This window comes from Ursus americanus, chromosome 21 (assembly GCF_024610735.1).
Source record: "Ursus americanus isolate L20-20 chromosome 21, mUrsAme1.1.p, whole genome shotgun sequence".
In the NCBI taxonomy this organism is placed as follows: domain Eukaryota; kingdom Metazoa; phylum Chordata; class Mammalia; order Carnivora; family Ursidae; genus Ursus; species Ursus americanus.
This window is the reverse complement of record NC_142147.1, coordinates 49,969,340-49,987,261: the sequence shown is the minus strand read 5'-3', so window position 1 is coordinate 49,987,261 and position 17,922 is coordinate 49,969,340. Positions and strand designations below refer to the sequence as shown.

The 17,922-nt window shown below is 51.8% G+C and overlaps 1 protein-coding gene across 1 annotated transcript in view; it reads right to left on the bottom strand.

Annotated features, from left to right (window-relative positions):
• Nucleotides 1-600: 600 nt before the first annotated feature.
• Nucleotides 601-17,922, bottom strand: part of GRIN2D (glutamate ionotropic receptor NMDA type subunit 2D) — a 31,657-nt gene continuing 14,335 nt past the window's right edge. The window contains exons 9-12 of the mRNA XM_045772291.2: nt 17,310-17,470; nt 3,542-3,729; nt 3,106-3,338; nt 601-2,936 (exon numbers count right to left, since the gene is read on the bottom strand). Coding sequence (XP_045628247.1) covers nt 1,605-2,936; nt 3,106-3,338; nt 3,542-3,729; nt 17,310-17,470 — 1,914 coding nt within the window. The 3' untranslated portion in view covers nt 601-1,604. The remainder of the gene's footprint in view (nt 2,937-3,105; nt 3,339-3,541; nt 3,730-17,309; nt 17,471-17,922) is intronic.

The following is a 17,922-nucleotide window of genomic DNA, read 5'->3' as shown; positions in this document are numbered from 1 at the left end:
GTCGAATCAACCCTCTTGGGGCAGTCAATTGCCTAACCAGGCATTCACCTTGCAGCTATGGTCAGCGAGCACTTAATCAGAAAGTCAGCCCCCTGGAGACCACTATTACAAGTGCTTCGGCTCTCTTTATCGCTCATCAGCACCAGAGGTTTGGCTAATTGGTATAATGAAATGCTGGAAATAGATTCTCACTGGTGAGATTAACGGCATTCAAGATAGGTGCATTGGCTAGGATATACTAGACTCTTCCCTCGCTTGCAAGAACAGGATATGAAGAATCTAGCAAACCGCTTGCTTGCAGCCATAGGAATGGGACTCTAGACTTAATCCTAAAATGTTTTGATCCTGGATCTTTGTTGAGTTCGCTGTTCCTCCTTCTCTCTAGGTCTCTGTCCGCCCTCACTCCTTCTCATTCCTTCTCTTCTTAGGATCTTTTCTCACAGCTTCCTTCTGGGTCTTTGTCTCCCACCTCCCTCCAGGGTCAGTGTTCTCAATATCATTTTTCTTTCTGCCCTCTCTTCCTCTGTGGGACTTTTCTGTTTCTGTTTCCTCCAGAGAAGTTTGAGGGTGGCTGAGACAAGCACGGAGCTCACACTTGGACTGAGGAGGCATAAAAACATGGTTTATTCCAAACACTGCAATGTGTAACAGGAGAGTGGGAGGGGAGGTTGGTGGTGGGTGTGGAGTCCCAGACTGTCCCCTCCACAACCCAGCTCCAGACCCGGCTGGAGATCTAGGAAGAGGAGGCTTTGGCGGGGGTGGGTCTGCAGGTCATCATGGGAGGGTCACAAATAAGGGCTGGATTTGGTGAGGCTGTGGTTGGTGGGACATGGGGCTGGTAGTGAGGTGCGACAGGGTGGGAAGTTCTGGCCCAACGTTGGTTGGGATCAACGCTGGGGCAGCGGGAGGCCGGGCTTCCGTTGGGAGTGTCCTAGGTCAAAATAAGGAAAAGCGACAGAGGGTGGAAAAGGAGGAGGGCGTGTCAAGGTTTGACGTCAAGGGTCACAGTCTGGTCGGGGTACAGTCTGGGATTCGGGTCACAGTTTGGGGTCGGGGGTCACAGTCTGGGGTCGGATGACCATTTTTAGGGGTCGGAAGTCACAGTCTGGGGTCAGGGGTTTCTGTGTGGCGGGGCCAAGGTCTGGGGTCACAGTTTGGCGAACGCGTCTCACAGTTTTGAGTCCCAATGGATGAAAGGTTAAAAACGGGCTTCCCCGGAGGCGTGGCTGGGGCCGGGGAGCTGCACAGTGATGAGGGGGCCACGGCCCCGGGCGTGGGGGTGGGATGCGGGCGTGGCGTGACTCCCCACCTCCCGCCCCATCTGGTGACGTTAAAAAGCCCTTGTCGGGTTAAAAAAAAAACAAAACAAAACTCCAGTGGGCTCCGAGACCCCCACCTTTCAGGCTGGGTGAGATTTGGGGGGACCGAATCCCTTTCGGCTCGCGGTGCCCCCAAAGCGAGGGGGCGCAGGACGCTGCTCCAGGCGGGGTCCGGCCAGGTCCATTTTTTTCCTTCCCAACCCACGCGGGTCCTGTTCATTGCGCGTGCCCCCTCGGGCCGTGGCCTGCGCTGACCGAGGGGGCGCTGGGGCCCCCGGGGCCGCGTCATACCTCCGACTCGAGGCTGGAAAAGTGCGCCGAGCCCCTGCGGGTACCCAGGTCCCCGCCCCGGTGTCTCCGGTGGGGCGCGGCGGGCAGCGGCGGCCCCCAGTGCGCGGCGTGCGGGCACCGGCGCGCGTGGCGGGAGGGCCCGGTGAGCCTGCGCGTGGGGGCGGCGCGGGGGCACGAGCTGAGGTCCTCGAGCGAGCGCGAGGTGGGCGCCGGCGGCGGGAGGTCCCAGCCCCCCGCAGCGCGCCGGTGCCGGTGATGGTGCGGTGCGGCGGCGGCGGGCGCGCGGTGCGAGGCCCGCGGGCGGTGAGGGTGCGGCCGCGGACATCCGCAGCGTGCTCGGCGCCGGGGCGGGGGTCCCGCGGCCCAGGGCGGGGGCGGCGGCGCCCACCAGCCGCCGTCCAGGCCGTCGTGCGAGCAGCTGAGATGGCGCGGCGGCGGCAGCAGCTCCAGGCTGGCGCAGTGACGGCAGTGCCAGGCGGCCGGACCGCTGCGCGGGGGCAGGTAGTCCCAGCTGCCGGCGCGCCAGCCCCCGAGCTTGTCGACCGACCAGTAGCGGCCGGGCGGCGGCCCGAGGCGCTCAGCGTACGGGTAGGGGAAGTCGGCGAACCACCAGGGCTCCAGGCCGCCCAGCGACGCGCCGCCCAGGCTCTCCGAGTCCTCCGAGTCAGACGGCGACGGCTCGAGGTCCAGGTAGGGGCATGGTGGCGGCGCGGCGCGGCACGGGGGAGGCGGGGCCTGTGCCCCGCCGCCTGCGCCCCCGGGGCCCCCCGCGCCGCCGGCGCCGGGCCCCAGCAGGGGCTGGCTCTCGGGGTCGGAGCGCGGCCAGCGCGCGGGCGCCGGCGGGCTCTCGTCCTCGAAGGCCAGGCGGCAGAGCGGCGGCCCGACGGCTGTGGCAGCGGCGGCGGGGGGTGCGGGCGGCGACGGGAAGCCGGGGAAGGCGCCAGAGGGGGGCTCGGCCGGCTCCTTGTCGCGCACGATGGCGAAGTAAGAGGGCGGCGGCTTCTGCGGCGGCTGCGCGGCCGGCGGGGACAGCGGACGCCCGGCTGCGCCTCGGGGCGCTGCGCGCGCTTCGCCCACGCCCAGGCCCTGCGGCTCGATGGGGCCGTAGTAGCGGTGGAAGCCGTCGGCCAGGCCCGCGGCCCCCGGGGGCCCCGCACCTTTGGCGCGACGCCAGCGGTCCACCGCTGCGCGCTCGCGGGGCACGAAAGGCGCGGGGCCGGGCGCGGGCCGCGCCGCCGGGTACGCGGGGCTGGGCAGTGGCTGCGGCGGCGGCGGGGGCTTGGCCGGCGGCGGGGCGGCCTCCGCGCTGCAGCAGCTGTACATGCCCTGCAGGGGCCGCGAGAGAAGCAGGGTCAGCGCGCGGTGCCCGGGACCGCCGGCCTTGCCTCCGTCCCTCCCACCTCTTGCGCACCTCGACCCAAGTCTCTTGCACTTGTAGGCATCCCCGCCGGCCTTCCCCCATTTCCGCCCTTCTGCCTCCCTGTCTCCCCCCTACCCTGGAGAAGGCCAGGAGGAAGTCCATGCGGTGGGTGGGCCCCAGGCAGTGCCGCAGGCGCCAGTACACCAGGTGCTCCCAGGCGAAGACCAGCAGGGAGAGGCCCATGGCCACCAGGAGCATGTAGAAGACCCCCGCCATGTTGTCGATGTCCAGCTTACTGCTCATCACCTCGATTTTGTCATTGTGGCAGATCCCAGAGAGCCACAGCCGCTCCAGCATCTCGATCTCATCTGGAGAAAGGGGGCGCGGGGCTGTCATAGGTTACCTTCCACAGCACGGTCGGAGGATCATTTTCAATGATTTAGGAGTCTAGCCTCCCAGCCCCCTCTTTCCTCAGACCCTAGTGTCCCGATCCTCAGCCCATCCCTCGCCCAGGACCCAGGGCTCTGGTCCTTCACGCCCCACCCCCGAGGCATCCCGGTGTGCAGCGCACCATCCCCCAGGAACTGCAGCAGCGCCAGGTCGATGGGCCGCTTCCAGCGGGAGCCCTTGTGCAGGGCGATGCCATAGCCCGTTGTGGCAAAGACCTTGCCTGAGCCGATGGTGACGAGCTTGCAGCCCTCATCCTTGCGGGCCATGTAGTTGAGCACAGCCGCATCATAGATGAAGGCATCCAGCTTCCTGGGGGCAGGGGGGCATGAAAGACAGCGTCAGTCCCACCCAGATGCGCTCATGGCCCAACCCGGAAACCCCCTCACCCCTAACCTCCAGTTGCTCCAAATCCTGACCGGTGGTGAACTCTTGAGCAAGTCACTGAACCTCTTGGTGCCTCGGTTTCGATCTGTAAAGTGGGGATAACAGCAATACCTCCCTTCCGGGTCGTGGCAAAGGTAAGACGGCGCTTGGTGCCAAGAAAGTGCTGGAGACATGTTAGCTGTGATTGGTTAAGTTCACTCGTCGCGGAAGCCCTCCCCAGAAGGTTCTGCATACTCTTCTATTTTACAGGGGAGGACTGAGGCTCAGAAAGGGGACTGATACGCAGAGGAATAATGCTAACGATCACTTATATCGTGCGAGGCGCTGTTCCAGCTACTGTAATAACTCATTCAACCCTCTCAACGTTCCTGTGAGGTAGAAACCGTTATCTCCATCATTCAGATGGGAAATGCAGGCCCAGACATGCATCTCACTGTGCTTGGGTTCTCCCACTAGACCCTAATTTCTAAACCTTGATGGAAAGACAAGCAGGGAGATAGAATGAGTGCTCACAGACGGATACATTGTGGCTCACGCCGCGGGTCACTTCCTTCACACCTAGTTCTGTGATTATATGATTAATCTCAGCCTCTCCCATTAGACTGTGAGCTCCACTCGAGCAGGATCCAGCTAGGACACATTCCACACTGTGACCCAGCACACTTCCTGGCGCATGCAAGGTGGTTGTAAATATTTGTGGAATAAGTGAATCAATGAATAAATAAATCCGCGGTGGGGAACACTGGATAACTATTCTATGAGACAAGATACATGCCTATGATCCGACATGAAGATGTCCAGGGTGTATTCATGAGGAAAAAAAAAAAAAAAGAGTCCCAGAATCCCATATAGAGCATAACTCCACATTAATTTTTTTTAAATGATGCATTTTTGTGGGGTACAATTTTGGTCATCTCAACTGCAGATACCAGACCAGTTCTTAGAGGGAGGTACCCGTCTCGCCCAGCATTGTCCAAAAGAACGCTCTGCAGTGATGGGAGCCCAACATGGCGGCCTCCAATGAGCCCCAGGGATGGAACTTTCAATCTGATTTAATTTTAATTAATTTAAATTTAAATAGCATTGAACAGAGCAGGTCTGAGGAAAACAAGACGGATCAAGCCGTGTGGCTGGACACTGGGTCGTGGAGAAGGCAAAGGAGTTTTGGAGCTGTTTGCCTATCTGTGCATGTAAATGCCTCTGGGACCCCAAATCTTCAGTAAAGCCCTGTCCACACTCTCACACATGAGGACATAAATGCCTTGTTGCATTTATGCAACATGACTGGTTGCAGAGAAATGAAGGAAAAGGACAGAATTAGTCCATGGTCCCCAAATGGGGAGACAGTCCACACTGAGTGGACTGCAGCCGAAGCAAAAACCTGGGGGGTGGGGCAGAGAATTTGAGGATCTGGAGAAGGAGCAGGACTTGGGGAGGCCAGTCAGCATCCCACAGTTGGAGAATGGGGCTTGAATTAATTTTATGGGGCTCCTACCAGGCCGGGAGATCCCAGCTGACATCTGGAGATTGTATCTCTATATCTATCTATCTATCTATCTATCTATCTATCTATCTATCTATCTATCTATGTAGATGCAAGAAAAATACCACAACTGCCTTCAGGCACCGCTGCCTTGTAGGCAAACTGTAATTTCTCTCTGGGTTTCTCTTTGTGAAAATGCCCCTGGGAGAGAAAGGTGACTCTCTTCCCTGGTTTAAGTGGAAAGAGCGGGGGGTTTCCAGAGTCAGGCTGAAGAGGAGGGATGGAGGGGCTGAGGACTAGGATAAAACGGAAGGAGGGTGTCCAAGAGGTCCTTGAGGGGCACAAGGGAGAGGTGTGCGGGGTAGGGGGAGACACCTGGGGGCACTGCAGACAGAGCCAAAAATCAAGGCTTTCCAGTGGTGGGAGGTTTGAGGGGCTTTCAGGAAGAGGGGATCTAAAGAGCCTTCACTTCTAATCCTTTGCTCAGTCCTTATGCAATGTAATGCCTACCTCCCTTCCCCCACCCCTACTCCCTATCTCCTGCCATTGCCCCCAAACCTCTGCTGAGACTCAGCCACGTTCCACAGCCTTTGTTTAGGCTTCGGTTTGGGAAAAATTAAAAACCCCAGCATCTTTGTTGGGAGTCTTTGCTTTCCTGTTTCCTCCTGCCCTGTCACCACAGGGATCTTAACATTTGAGTCAGCTTCCGGTCCCTCTGCTGCTCATTATCCTCCCCTAGCTCCCAACTTCACTTGGTCACTGGAGTTACCTTGATGACAAGGCCCTACAGCACCAAACACCCCTGGATCCCTCCTACTCCTCTGCCGTCATCTTCCGCCCATACCTTCCTTGCTCACCCTGCTCCGGCCACCCTGGCCCTCATGCGCAGTTCCCGGATGGCTCCAACACCCTCCTGCCTCAGGGCCTTTGCACTGACTGTTCCCTCTGCTGGACCATTCTTCCAGATAGCCACCTGGCTCTGTCCTTCACTTCCTTCAAGTGTTTGCTTAAAAGACACCTTCCTGAGCACCTTATTTAATACTGCAACCCGTAGCCTCCTCCCCAGGTCTCCCAAATTCACTCACCCGGCCGTATTTTTGTCCATAGCACGTATCCCCTTGTAACTATTATACGTTCTTGATTATTAGGTTTATTGTCCATCTCCTCCCACTGGGATTTAAATTCCGCAAGGGGAACAGGTCTTGTCTGTCTGGTTCACTGCTGTATCCACAGGGTCTAGAACTGCACCTGGCATACAACAAGTGTTTCATAAAGTAGAGCTTGATGAATGAATTCAGGCTTGTGCGAGATGGGCATTCCGCGGGCCAGGCATGGAGCTGGGAGGCAAGACTTCATTCATATGGAAGAGATGCCAAGAGGTTTTTCTCCAGGGAAAAAGCAAGGCGAGAACAACGTGTGCCCTCAGTCAGGAATGCATAAAAAGGTGTGTATGCACACATAGTGTAAGTGATGGGACAGAAATTTAAAAAAATAATAATAGGGGGCGCCTGGGTGGCGCAGTCGTTAAGCGTCTGCCTTCGGCTCAGGGCGTGATCCTGGCATTCTGGGATCGAGCCCCACATCGGGCTCCTCCGCTTGGAGCCTGCTTCTTCCTCTCCCACTCCCCCTGCTTGTGTTCCCTCTCTTGCTGGCTGTCTCTCTGTCACATAAATAAATAAAATCTTTAAAAAAATAATAATAATAATCCTTATTTTACGGAAAGGGGACTTGAGGTTTCCTCTTTTGCCCTTCCTGTGTGAGTGACAAATTAAACATCTCTCACCAGATGGGCTTCCACAAATGGCTGGGAGGAGAAGCCATGTTTCTGTATTTCTTCTTAAGAGATGTATTTCCTTTCTCTTCTTGTGAGCCTGTTTGCCCTCTGTGGTAGGGTGAGACCACATTTGGGATGTGAGCTAGCCAAAAGCATGCGAGGCTGCCAATTCTCTCGTACCCCTCTGTAAGGATGGAATTTTCTAGTGCTGTCCATGGTGGTAACCACTAGCCACACAGAGCTATTTGAACTTGAATTTTTAATTAAAATTTAGAAATTCAAAAAAATTTAAAAATTCAGTTCGTTAGTCACACCAACCGCATTTCAGACCATCAGGAACTTGTGGCTACCACATTGGACTGCACAGATCTAGAACATTCTCTCATTGCAGAGAGGGCTACTGGAGACCGATGTTCTAGGAACACACATGTGTCTGTCTCCCAGACTGGAATGGACGGTCCAAGAGAGCAAGACTTGGGTTTGTTCACTGCTGTATCCTCAGTGCCTAGCCCAGTGCCTGGTGCAAGAAAATCGTAATAAATACTTATTGGATGAATGAAAGAATGTCTTTTTTTTTTTAGGTTTATTTACTTATTTAAGTAATCTACACCTAACATGGGACTCAAACTCATGACCCTGAGATCAAGAGTCAGATGCTCTCTCAACTGAGCCAGCCAGGCGCCCCTGAACGAATGTCTTTTAACTTTCATGTCACTAAGGGTTACTTTGTCAGGGGGATCATGATTCAGTATTTGTTTTCCTTGTTCCTCTGTATATTAAAAACATTACATATATAATATATGATACATGTACACATACATGTATAATACATATGTATTATAGACCTATATATGACTAAGATAAAAGACGAAAGATAAGACAAAGATAAGATAAAATACAAAAAAATACTGACATTGGGAATTCCACAACAAAAATGGTCCAGACAGATCACCTATGGTGAAGTTCAGTCAACAAGCCTGCACATGTAATCACAGCCCCCCCCCCCCCCACTTCCAGAGTTTTGGACTTCCACTCCCAAACATGAAGAGACTACTGAGGATTTCTAGACCTCAGTAAAGTCTCAGTAAGAAAGATAGAAACGAAACCAACAAATGGGAAGAGGGGGCTTGGAGGAAACAGATTATGCAGAGAGGAAAAAGTGCAAAAAACCCAACAACTACCAATATCATCAGAGAAACAAGACAAGGTATTCAACTTTGAACTCTGAATAGCATATCATAAAATATAGGATACTATCAAATAATACCATAACATTTACAAAATACTATGAAAATTCAGAGATCAGAAAAAGAGTTCTTAGCAGGGTGCCTGGCCGGCTCAGTCGGAAGAGCATGTGACTTTTGATCTCAGGGTCGTGAGTTCAAGTCCTGTGTTGGGTGTAAAGATTACGTAAAAAAAAAAAAAAACTTAAAAAAAAAAAGAGTTCTTAGAAATTGAAAATATACTAGCAGAAATGAAAAGCTTAAGAAAAGAGTGGAAGATAAGGTTAAGAAAAACTCTCAGGGGCGCCTGGGTGGCACAGCGCCTGCCTTCGGCTCAGGGCGTGATCCCGGCGTTCTGGGATCGAGCCCCACATCAGGCTCCTCTGCTGGGAGCCTGCTTCTTCCTCTCCCACTCCCCCTGCTTGTGTTCCCTCTCGCTGAGTGTCTCTATCTCTGTCAAATAAATAAATAAAATCTTTAAAAAAAGAAAAAAAAAAGAAAAAAGAAAAGCTCTCAGGAAGTAGGGAAGACAGATAAAGAGATGGAAAAATAAGAGAGGATAAAAGAAAGAGCCAGTTCAGGAAGCCCAATATCAAATTAATAAGAGTTCTAAAAAGAAAGGATGAGAGTTACAGAGAGAAATGGAGAGAAGGGGGAAATCATAATTGAAACAAATCAAGGAAGTTCCCCAGAATGAATGCCGTGAGGGTACAACTGAAAGATCCAGTAATGAAAATAAATGAAGATGTTGCTGAGAAATGTCAGCACACTAAGCACAGGGAAAAGAAAAACAGGTGACACACAGGCTTATGGATCAGAATGACTCCGGAATTTTAAGACTAATACTGGAAATTAGAAGACAACAGAATGAAGCCTTCAAAATTCTAAAGAAAATGATCTCCAGCCCAGAATTTTGTACCCATCCAGAAGGCCTATCAAGACTAAAGATGTTTTCAGATACGCAGTGTCTCTAAAATTTTACACTCCCCCCCACCATGTGCTTTTTGTCAGGAGGCTCAAAGGAACACGAGAGAAAAACCCAGGAAGAGTGAGAATTAGGATATGACAGGAACCAAACCAGGGGCAGGTGAAGGGATTGAGATGGTAGCTATTCAGCAGACTGGAGCAGGCCAGAGGCCCAAGAGAAAAACTTCTTCAATATGATGAAAGTAATAGAGTACCTGAGGTGAATGAATATGTGAAGAAACGATTCATATAGTTAACAGCGAATTTTGAATTAACAAAGAAAACTCAGCCGCTAGGCAACTGAAAAAAAAAAAAGACAATTATTAACTCCAGGAAAAACAAAGAATCGTGTGGGAGAGGAAAGTAATCACGGTTTACTACTTGTGGCAGCTGTGGGAGCATTTACACAGTCATAACATGTAAACACTGCATATTCATCTAGCCAGAACCACAGTGTGGGAGGCTGGAGTAATTTAAATAAGAGTATGAGTATGTGTCTTCCATAGTAAGCAGTGAATGGAAAATACCTACAATTGAAAGATCAAGAGGTAGCCACACAAACACGGTATTTAGACACAGGGACACAAATAGCAAGATGATACAATAAATAAGGTAAAAGCAGATTCCTCTGGGGTGGGAGAAATGGAGGGGTAAGCAGATGGAAGACCGTGGGTTTTCATTTAAAAAAAAAAAAAAACTTGTATTTGACTTTCCCAACTATGTGGCTGTATAACTCTGATAAAAATAGAACTAAAAGTTAGGGGAAAAAATGTAAAAAGGAATACTGGGGAGAAAAAGAATTCAGCAGAAGCAGAAAATCAGAGCAAGAGGTGACAGTGAGAAATCATGGTATCCTTTGTGAATCCAAGAGGATGCTGGGGAGGGGCGCAAAGAGGATAATTCTGGAATTTTCACCGCCCACCTGAGGCAATATAGTGTAGTGGTTTAGGGGCCCAGCTCAGAATCCGATAGCCAGAGTTCAAATCCCAGCTCTGCCACTCAGTAGCTGTGGGATCTGGCTGTGCCTCAATTTCCTCATCTATAAAATGGGAATGAGAATATTCACCTCTGAAGTATTATGGTTTGAACTGCCTCTCCCAACAATTGTATACTGAGGTCCTACCTTCGTTGGAGATAGGGTCTTTACAGAGGTAATCAAGTTAAAATAAGGTAATTAGGGTGCGCCCTCATCCACTAAGACAGGTGTCCTTACAAAAAGGGGGAATTTGGACACAGAGACGCATAAATGGGAGACAGTGGGGAAGATGCCCATCGCAAGCCAACGAGAGTTCCTTCCCTTGCCCTGAGAAGGAACCCGGAGGACTTCTAGCCTCCAGGTCCATGAGGCAACAAATTTACAGTAGCCCCAGAAAACAAATAATGAACTAATTAAATGAGTTAGAGCAGAACTTGCTATATAATAAACACTAGAGTAAATTAAAAAGATACGGGAATGATACAAACCTTGGCAAGGATAGGAGATGCGTGGAACTTTGTACTGCTGGCGTGTAAGTTGGCACGACCGCTTTGGAAGGTGTCTGGCAGCATCTTTTGAAGCCAAGCCTCTATCTCCCTATGATCCTGCCGTTCTGCCCATGGGGATTTACCCAAGAAAAATGAATGCGGACGTCCCCCAAGACTTGTACAAGAATGTTCACAGTAGAGCATTCATAATGGCCAAACACTGGTAACAGTCCACATGTTCACCGACAGGAGAACGGACAGAATTCTGGTATATTCTTAGAGCAGTGTGCTAATGGGGTACAGCGAAGAACGAACCCGGTAAAAGCAGCCAGACACAAAAGCTGCTACCTACACTGTTTGATTCTGTCCACGTGATACTCAGAACCAGGCAACACTGATTTGCGGCGATCATCTGCGGTGACTGGTGGGACAGAGGGGAACTGGAAATGGTCCACGCCCTAATCTGGTCATACGAACATATCTGCATGTTATATAGACAATCGATGAGCTTCACACTTAAATGTGCATTTACAACAAACAAGACACAGATGAAGCCTCAAGCAATTTTTACTTCCTAAGGGCGGGGGTTGTGGCTGACCTTTGGATGGAAAAAAAAAAACTATCTATCTATCTATCTATCTATCTATCTATCTATCTATCTATCTCCAACGTTCTCTGAAGTCAGGGGCGGGAGAGATTTGAATTCATTATTTGCGATGGGGCTGCTCTCTAAAACTCAGGAACCAAGTGGATTCGGGACATGGGGTCCCCCCGAGTGTCTGAATTTTTGCTCTCTGAAGGTGAGAAAATAGACCGAGAAGGTGACGCATACCTTTGGAAGTACAGAGGAAGACAATTCCCTGCCTCCCAAGGAAGAGCGTGTCCTGCTCGTGTAGTAGGGGTGGGTGGGCAGAGCCTGGGGAAGCTGCCCTGCTTTGCAGAACAGAGGGAGAGGATCTGGAATTCCCAGGGGCCTTCTTGGAGGGAGGGGCTGAGGACAAACCGGAAGAAGAGGGAAGGGGGAGAGATGAGTCAGCTGGTTGCCTGGGGAGGGTACTCTGGGGGTGAGCAAGCAAGTGAAAAAGTCCCAGGGGGCTGGGGGTGGGGGCCAGGGCTGTTCCTAATGTTCATTAGGAAAATTTGCATATACATGATGTAGACCCGGCTGCCCGATAGGGTAGCTACACACCACGTGGCTATGCCGAGCACTTGAATGCGGTGAGTCTGAAGAGATGTGCTGAGTGTACAATGCACACCTGACTTCGTACTGGGGGGCGGGGGTATGTAAAAGGTCTCAACCATTTTTATACTGATTACATGTTGCAATAATATTCTGGATACACTGGGTTAAGTAAAATGCACTGTTAAAATTAATTTCACCCGCTTCTTTTCACGTCTTTTAACGTGGCCACTAAAAAACTTGGGAATCGCGCTGCAGCGTGCGCTGCGTTCCGGCGGACAGCCGCTCTCCAGGCTCACTCCCAGTCCCAGCACTGGGCACTCAGGTCTGAGCCCAGCGGAGAGGCTTTTATGGGGATTAAGGGAGGGGTGGGCTTCGATTCTGGTTAATAGCTGTGGGGCTGGGAAGACACACTGGGGGCCAGTGAGATGCTCCAGAAAGCGAATTAGATGCGGCAAAGAGGAGCCTGAAGCCAGAGTGAGCCTGAGAAGCACAGGGATTTGCAGACTTCTTGGGAGGGGAGTTTGGAGGCAATGTTATAGCGAGCCTCAGGGGCAGGGAGACCCTGTATGACATCTGGGGGTGGGGCAAGCAAAGAAGATCAGGAAGGGGAAGAAGTCCAAGTAAGAGAAGAAGAGGAGGAGGAAGATGATACGAAGGAGGAAACGAAGGGAAAAGAAGGAAGGGAAGAAAAAGGAACAACAAAAGAGCTAAAAAGAGGGGCGCCTGGGTAGCGCAGTCGTTAAGCGTCTGCCTTGGGCTCAGGGCGTGATCCTGGCATTCTGGGATCGAGCCCCGCATCAGGCTCCTCCACTATGAGCCTGCTTCTTCCTCTCCCACTCCCCCTGCTTGTGTTCCCTCTCTCGCTGGCTGTGTCTATCTCTGTCAAATAAATAAATAAAATCTTAAAAAAAAAAAAAAAAGAGCTAAAAAGAGGCTCTGGCTGGCTCAGTCGGAAGAGCCGACGACTCTTGATCTGGGGGTTGTGAGTTCCAGCCCCAAGCTGGATGTAAAGATTACAAATAAATAAATAAACTTTTTTAAAAAAGGAAGTAAAAAGACAGAGTTCTGGATTGGCGCTGTCCACAATGGCAGCCACTAGTCAGGTGTGGCTCTTGGGCCCTTGGAGCGGGCGAGTCCAAACTGAGATGTGCTGTGAGTATAACATACTACAAACACAAACAAAAAAACCCCCCAAACCAAAACCAAAACCCCAACTCATTAATTTTTCTATTACATATCGAAATCATATATTGCAGATATTGGGGTAAACACAATATGTCAATAAGATTAATATCACCTGTTTCTTTGAGTGTGGCCAATAGAAAATTTTAAATTACATATATGGCTCCCCAGCTTGCTCTAGAAAAAAAAAAAAAAAAAGGCTGGAGGAAACTCCTGGAATCATGAACAACGGATAAGGAGGGTAGGGGTTGAGAGCTTCTCTTTTTACCTTATTATTTTTAACAACAAGGAAGTGTTATGCAAGTAAAACCGCTACAGACAGGTTAAAAGACGTTTGCGGGAAGGGAAACTTTGCTCCAGAGGTTTGGGAATGTGAAGGTGAAGGGCGCCAGGCACAGAGAAAGGGGGTGTCCTCCAGAAGGGGTAGCCCTGGGGAGGGGGCAAAGGGGTCCAGGCTGGCAGCTGAAGAAGGCCAGTGGAAGAGGGGTGTTCTGGAAAGGAGCACAAGACTTTGTTTGCCCATCAGTCCCAACAGGTTCATCTTTGAGAACCTGCGTGGTGTAGGGGCGTGGCAGCCCAGAATCCATGTGACCAGGCCCCGCCCCGCCCGCCGCTGATTGGCCCCAGCATGGACACCTCACTCCTGGGGGACCAACTGGATTCTCTCTAGCGGGGATGTGAAATTGAACCCAGGCGTGCCCGAGCTCGAGCTCACACTGGACCCCGGAGCTGAAAGGCTGCAAGGAAGCTGGGGGCCATAGGACATCCCTGGCTATAGCTGAAGCCAAGATAATGTGCACAGAGACAGAGATGACAGCCAGTGGCCCCTGAGAGGAAGAGACAGCGAAGCAAGAAAGGAACGTTGGCTCCTGATGTTTCATTTCCCAGAGCCGCTTTGTAACCCGGTGGGATTGTTGACGCCCTATTGTGCAGGCAAAAATTTAAGTCTCAGAAGCTCAATTCGCTGGCCCAGGGCCCTCAGCAAGAAGTAGCTCCCATCCCAACCCCGGACCATCCAGTTTAAAAATCTGTTGTTAAACACCCCCAGGATTCTGCTGGGAACGCCCGGGCCACGGGGGACACCAGCACCCCCACATTCTATGGGAAGATCTGGACAAGTGGTCTTTAGAGAAAAGAATAGATGGATGGATGGATGGATGGATGGACAATTTAAAAACTGGTTTTTCCTGTTCTGTGCTGTGTCCTAGCACCCCTGCCCAGGATTCTCCAAACTCAGTACCCACCTTGGACCTCTGGCAAGGGAGTGCTGCTCTGGACCCCGTGTTCTTGAGGACTCTCCCCACTCTCCCCCCCATTCCCAGAGGAGTCCCTGGGGCCACGAAGTTGTGCCCACCCAGATTCCAAGCCTGGGTTGGAGATCATGCTCTGGGAACCTGGGGTAGGTAGAATAATGGTTCCCCAAAGATATCCACACCCTAATACCTGGAACCCATGAATATTGTTATCTTACACTGGAAAAGAGACTTTGCAGATGTGAATAAATGAAGGATCTCGAGACGGGGAGATTAGCCTGGATTCTATGGGTGGACCCAATGTCATCACAAGGTCCTTTCAAGAGCAAGGGGGGAGGGTCAGTCAGAGAAGAAGCTTTGACAATACCAGCAGAGTTTCAAGGATCCAGGGCCATGAGCCAAGGAATGCGGGCAGCCTTGAGAAGCTGCGAGAAGCAAGGAGACAGATTCAGGTGGGAGGTCAAGGAATCAGGTGCTCTCATGGAAGGCAGAATTCTGAACTTGAACTCGTTTAGCCTTTCTGTTTGTTAAGGTCTATTCACCGAGGCAGGAGGACCCAATGTAGTGAATGGTCGGCTAGCATGATCAATAACGTTTCAATAGTTCGACATAAGGTATGCGAGCCTCCTTGAGTGCTCTTCTGCAAGTGTTCGCGATCGGGCTGCTCCAAGTCTTGGTTGAAAAAGAAAAGCCTGTGACTCAAAATGCCTCGAGTTCATGGTGCTTTAAGGGGGAGGGTAGAATAGAAAGGGGCAGTTCTCTGCAGGAGGTGAAGTGGGCCAGAGAGAAAAAAAGAGGTGACTAACGAGAAGGGGCCGACGTCCTCAGTATCTGAAATGAGATGTCTGCAGGGAAAGAAGGCACAGAGAGGACACAGGGAGAGACGGAGACGAGAGACCCTGTGACCCCCAGAAGTCGAGAGAGAGGAAGTAGGGCCCTGGGGAAGGGAAAGAGGCAAGAGAGAGGCTGCCTGGTGGAAGTAGAGCCCCGGAGAAGGAAAAGAGGCAAGAGAGAGGCTGCCTGGAAGCTGCCATTGTCTACAACGGAGTCTGGAAGGCTAACACACTCAATTTCCCAGCTTCCTCTGCAACTGGGAGTGACCATCCAACACGCACTGAAATGCCACAAGTTCCTCAGAAAGGCATACTTTCCCCAATAAAAAGGCAAGGCCTTGCCAGGAGGAAATCCTCCACTGTTTCACTCTTCCTCCTCCTTCTTGCCTGGAACCAAGATATGCCCCACGGCGGGGCAGCAGCCATCTTGTGACCATGAGGCAATCACAATGAGCAAGAAGGTCTATGCGCCAAGGTTAGCAGAACGAATACATGGAAAGAGCTTTGATCATTGATGGTATCTTTGAGCTATCATGCCGGCCTTGGACTTGTTACTGAAAGAGAAAAAGAAACTTCTGTCTAAGTACTCCTTAGGATCCAGGCAACTTACCTCTTTTATTGGTATCCAGTGCAGGAACTGTGCCTGGCACAGAGTTGGTGCTCTTTAAAACATTTAAAGAGGAATGAAGGACATTCATGTTCCCACAAAGCCTAGGTTTCTTTTCTGCTACAGGTTCTGAGAGCCTCCCGGGCATCGCGATGCTTACCCAACCATCTTCCTTCCTTACAGGTCGATTGGGTTTCTTTTCTTGCAGCTCAATAATTCCAATCAAGACAGAGGGGTAAAAAGGAGTGGCTACTTGGGGAAGGCGATCCAGAGGACATGAGAGCCTCCACACCGGTCCCACTGATACCTGTCCATCCATTCTCCACTTGGCAGCCAGAGGGGGCATTTGAAAACAGAAATCAGATCACACCCCTCCCCTACTTAAAATCTCCCCTCCTTGTGGCTTCTTACTGCCCTTTGAAGAAAACCCAGCCCTGACCTCAGCCTCAGGGCGCACACCCATGTCCTATTCTCATCTCCCCTCTAACGTCAGCTCTGTGCCCTTCGGCCACATTGGCCTTCTTGCCGTTCCTCCAGTCATCCAGGACCACTCCTGCCTCAGGCCGTTTGCACACCCTCTTTCCTCTGCCTGCCAGGCTCTGCCTCCACAAGCCCACGTGGCTAGCTGGCCCTCACCTCCCTCAGGGCTCTGCTCCAGTCACCTCCGAAAGGCCCACCCTGAACACCTTGGTGAATATAGCCCAGCTCAGTCAGGCCCTGGCTCACCGCCACTTTCTGGATCACAGTGATTCTTCCATTTGCACGTTTCTTATTCACGTCCCACCTCTGGACCCTAAGCTCCCTTGAAAGCAGGGACTCTGGTCTGTTTGTTCACTGCCTGGCATAGACTAGGCGCCAAGAAAATAAATGCGTGTTGAGTGATGAAATCAAGGAGGGACAGGGAGAGAGTTCCTGTGCTCAGCTTTGTCCCCCGGTCTGTACTTTGGAGCCGGAACTTCACTTTACCCCCACGATTTGGGAAACTGACGTTAAAAAAAAAAAAAAAAAAAAAAAAAAAAAAACCCAAACCAAAAAACAAACAACCTCATCCAAGTATACATTCCAGTGAGTTCAGATCTAATGATCTAATGAAAATAATAGTAGAGCTACAAACACCCACAGCGAGCCAGCACCGCTACACCGAATAATATATATACGAACCAATAATAACAGTTACACTAATTCTTACAACAACCTTATGAGGTGGGTCCTTTTGCTATCTGCATTTTACAGAGGGCGAAACGAAGGCTCAGAGTGGTGGAGTAACTTGCCCAAGGTCACACAGCCACGAAGAGCCAGAGCCAGGATTTGAACCCTGGCAGTCCGGCTCCGGAATCTATAACTCCTGGCTCTCTGAAGACACATCACGAGGACCCTGGGTCTGGAAGGGGGGGGGGGGTTCCCTCCCACCCGCAATGACCTATGTCTGCCTTCCAAGCCGACCTCCGAGGCTGAGGAGTGGCCCCTGGCTCTCTCCTCCGAGCGTCCGCAGGGCCCCCAGCGCCCCCCCCCCCCCCCAGCCCGAGTCTGCGCTGACCCTGCCTTGAGCTGAGTGAGCGCTTCCTCTACGCGGGGCTGGTTGTAGCGCACCATATAGCTGTGCATGTCGGGGTAGTTGCTGCGGATGTTCTTCTCCGTGGACCCGTTGGGCACCGTCCCAAACTTCAGGGGCGGGTACTGCTCCTGGGGCCGCTGGAACTGGGGCAGAATGGGAAGTTATTAGGGCGCCCCCCTGGGGCCGTCTGGGTCAAGAATAGCCTTGACCCAGATGCTCTGTTCTGGGGGACACCTGCCACCTGGCAGGCGCCCCAGCCCAGAAGCGTTTCTCCGACGTGCTCACCGCGACCCTTTTCTACTCCCCCCTCCCCAGCAGATCCACGTGCAGACAGCCACACCTGTGCGTGCAGACAAGTACACCAGACATACGGACATGCGGTTGGGAGCAACACTGAAATATTTAACACCCGGCAATCAGAAAAGTCACTGGCTATAGCGTTCCAGAAGGGTTGCAGTGGCCGCTGAGGGACCAGGCGTTAACCCTTAACTTGCTGGATCATGGGAGGTCCCAGGTGGGGGCTGGAGGCAATTGCTATTTACCAATCCATTCAGAAATAGTTCACTCTTATTTATTTATTTTTTTTTAAGAGAGA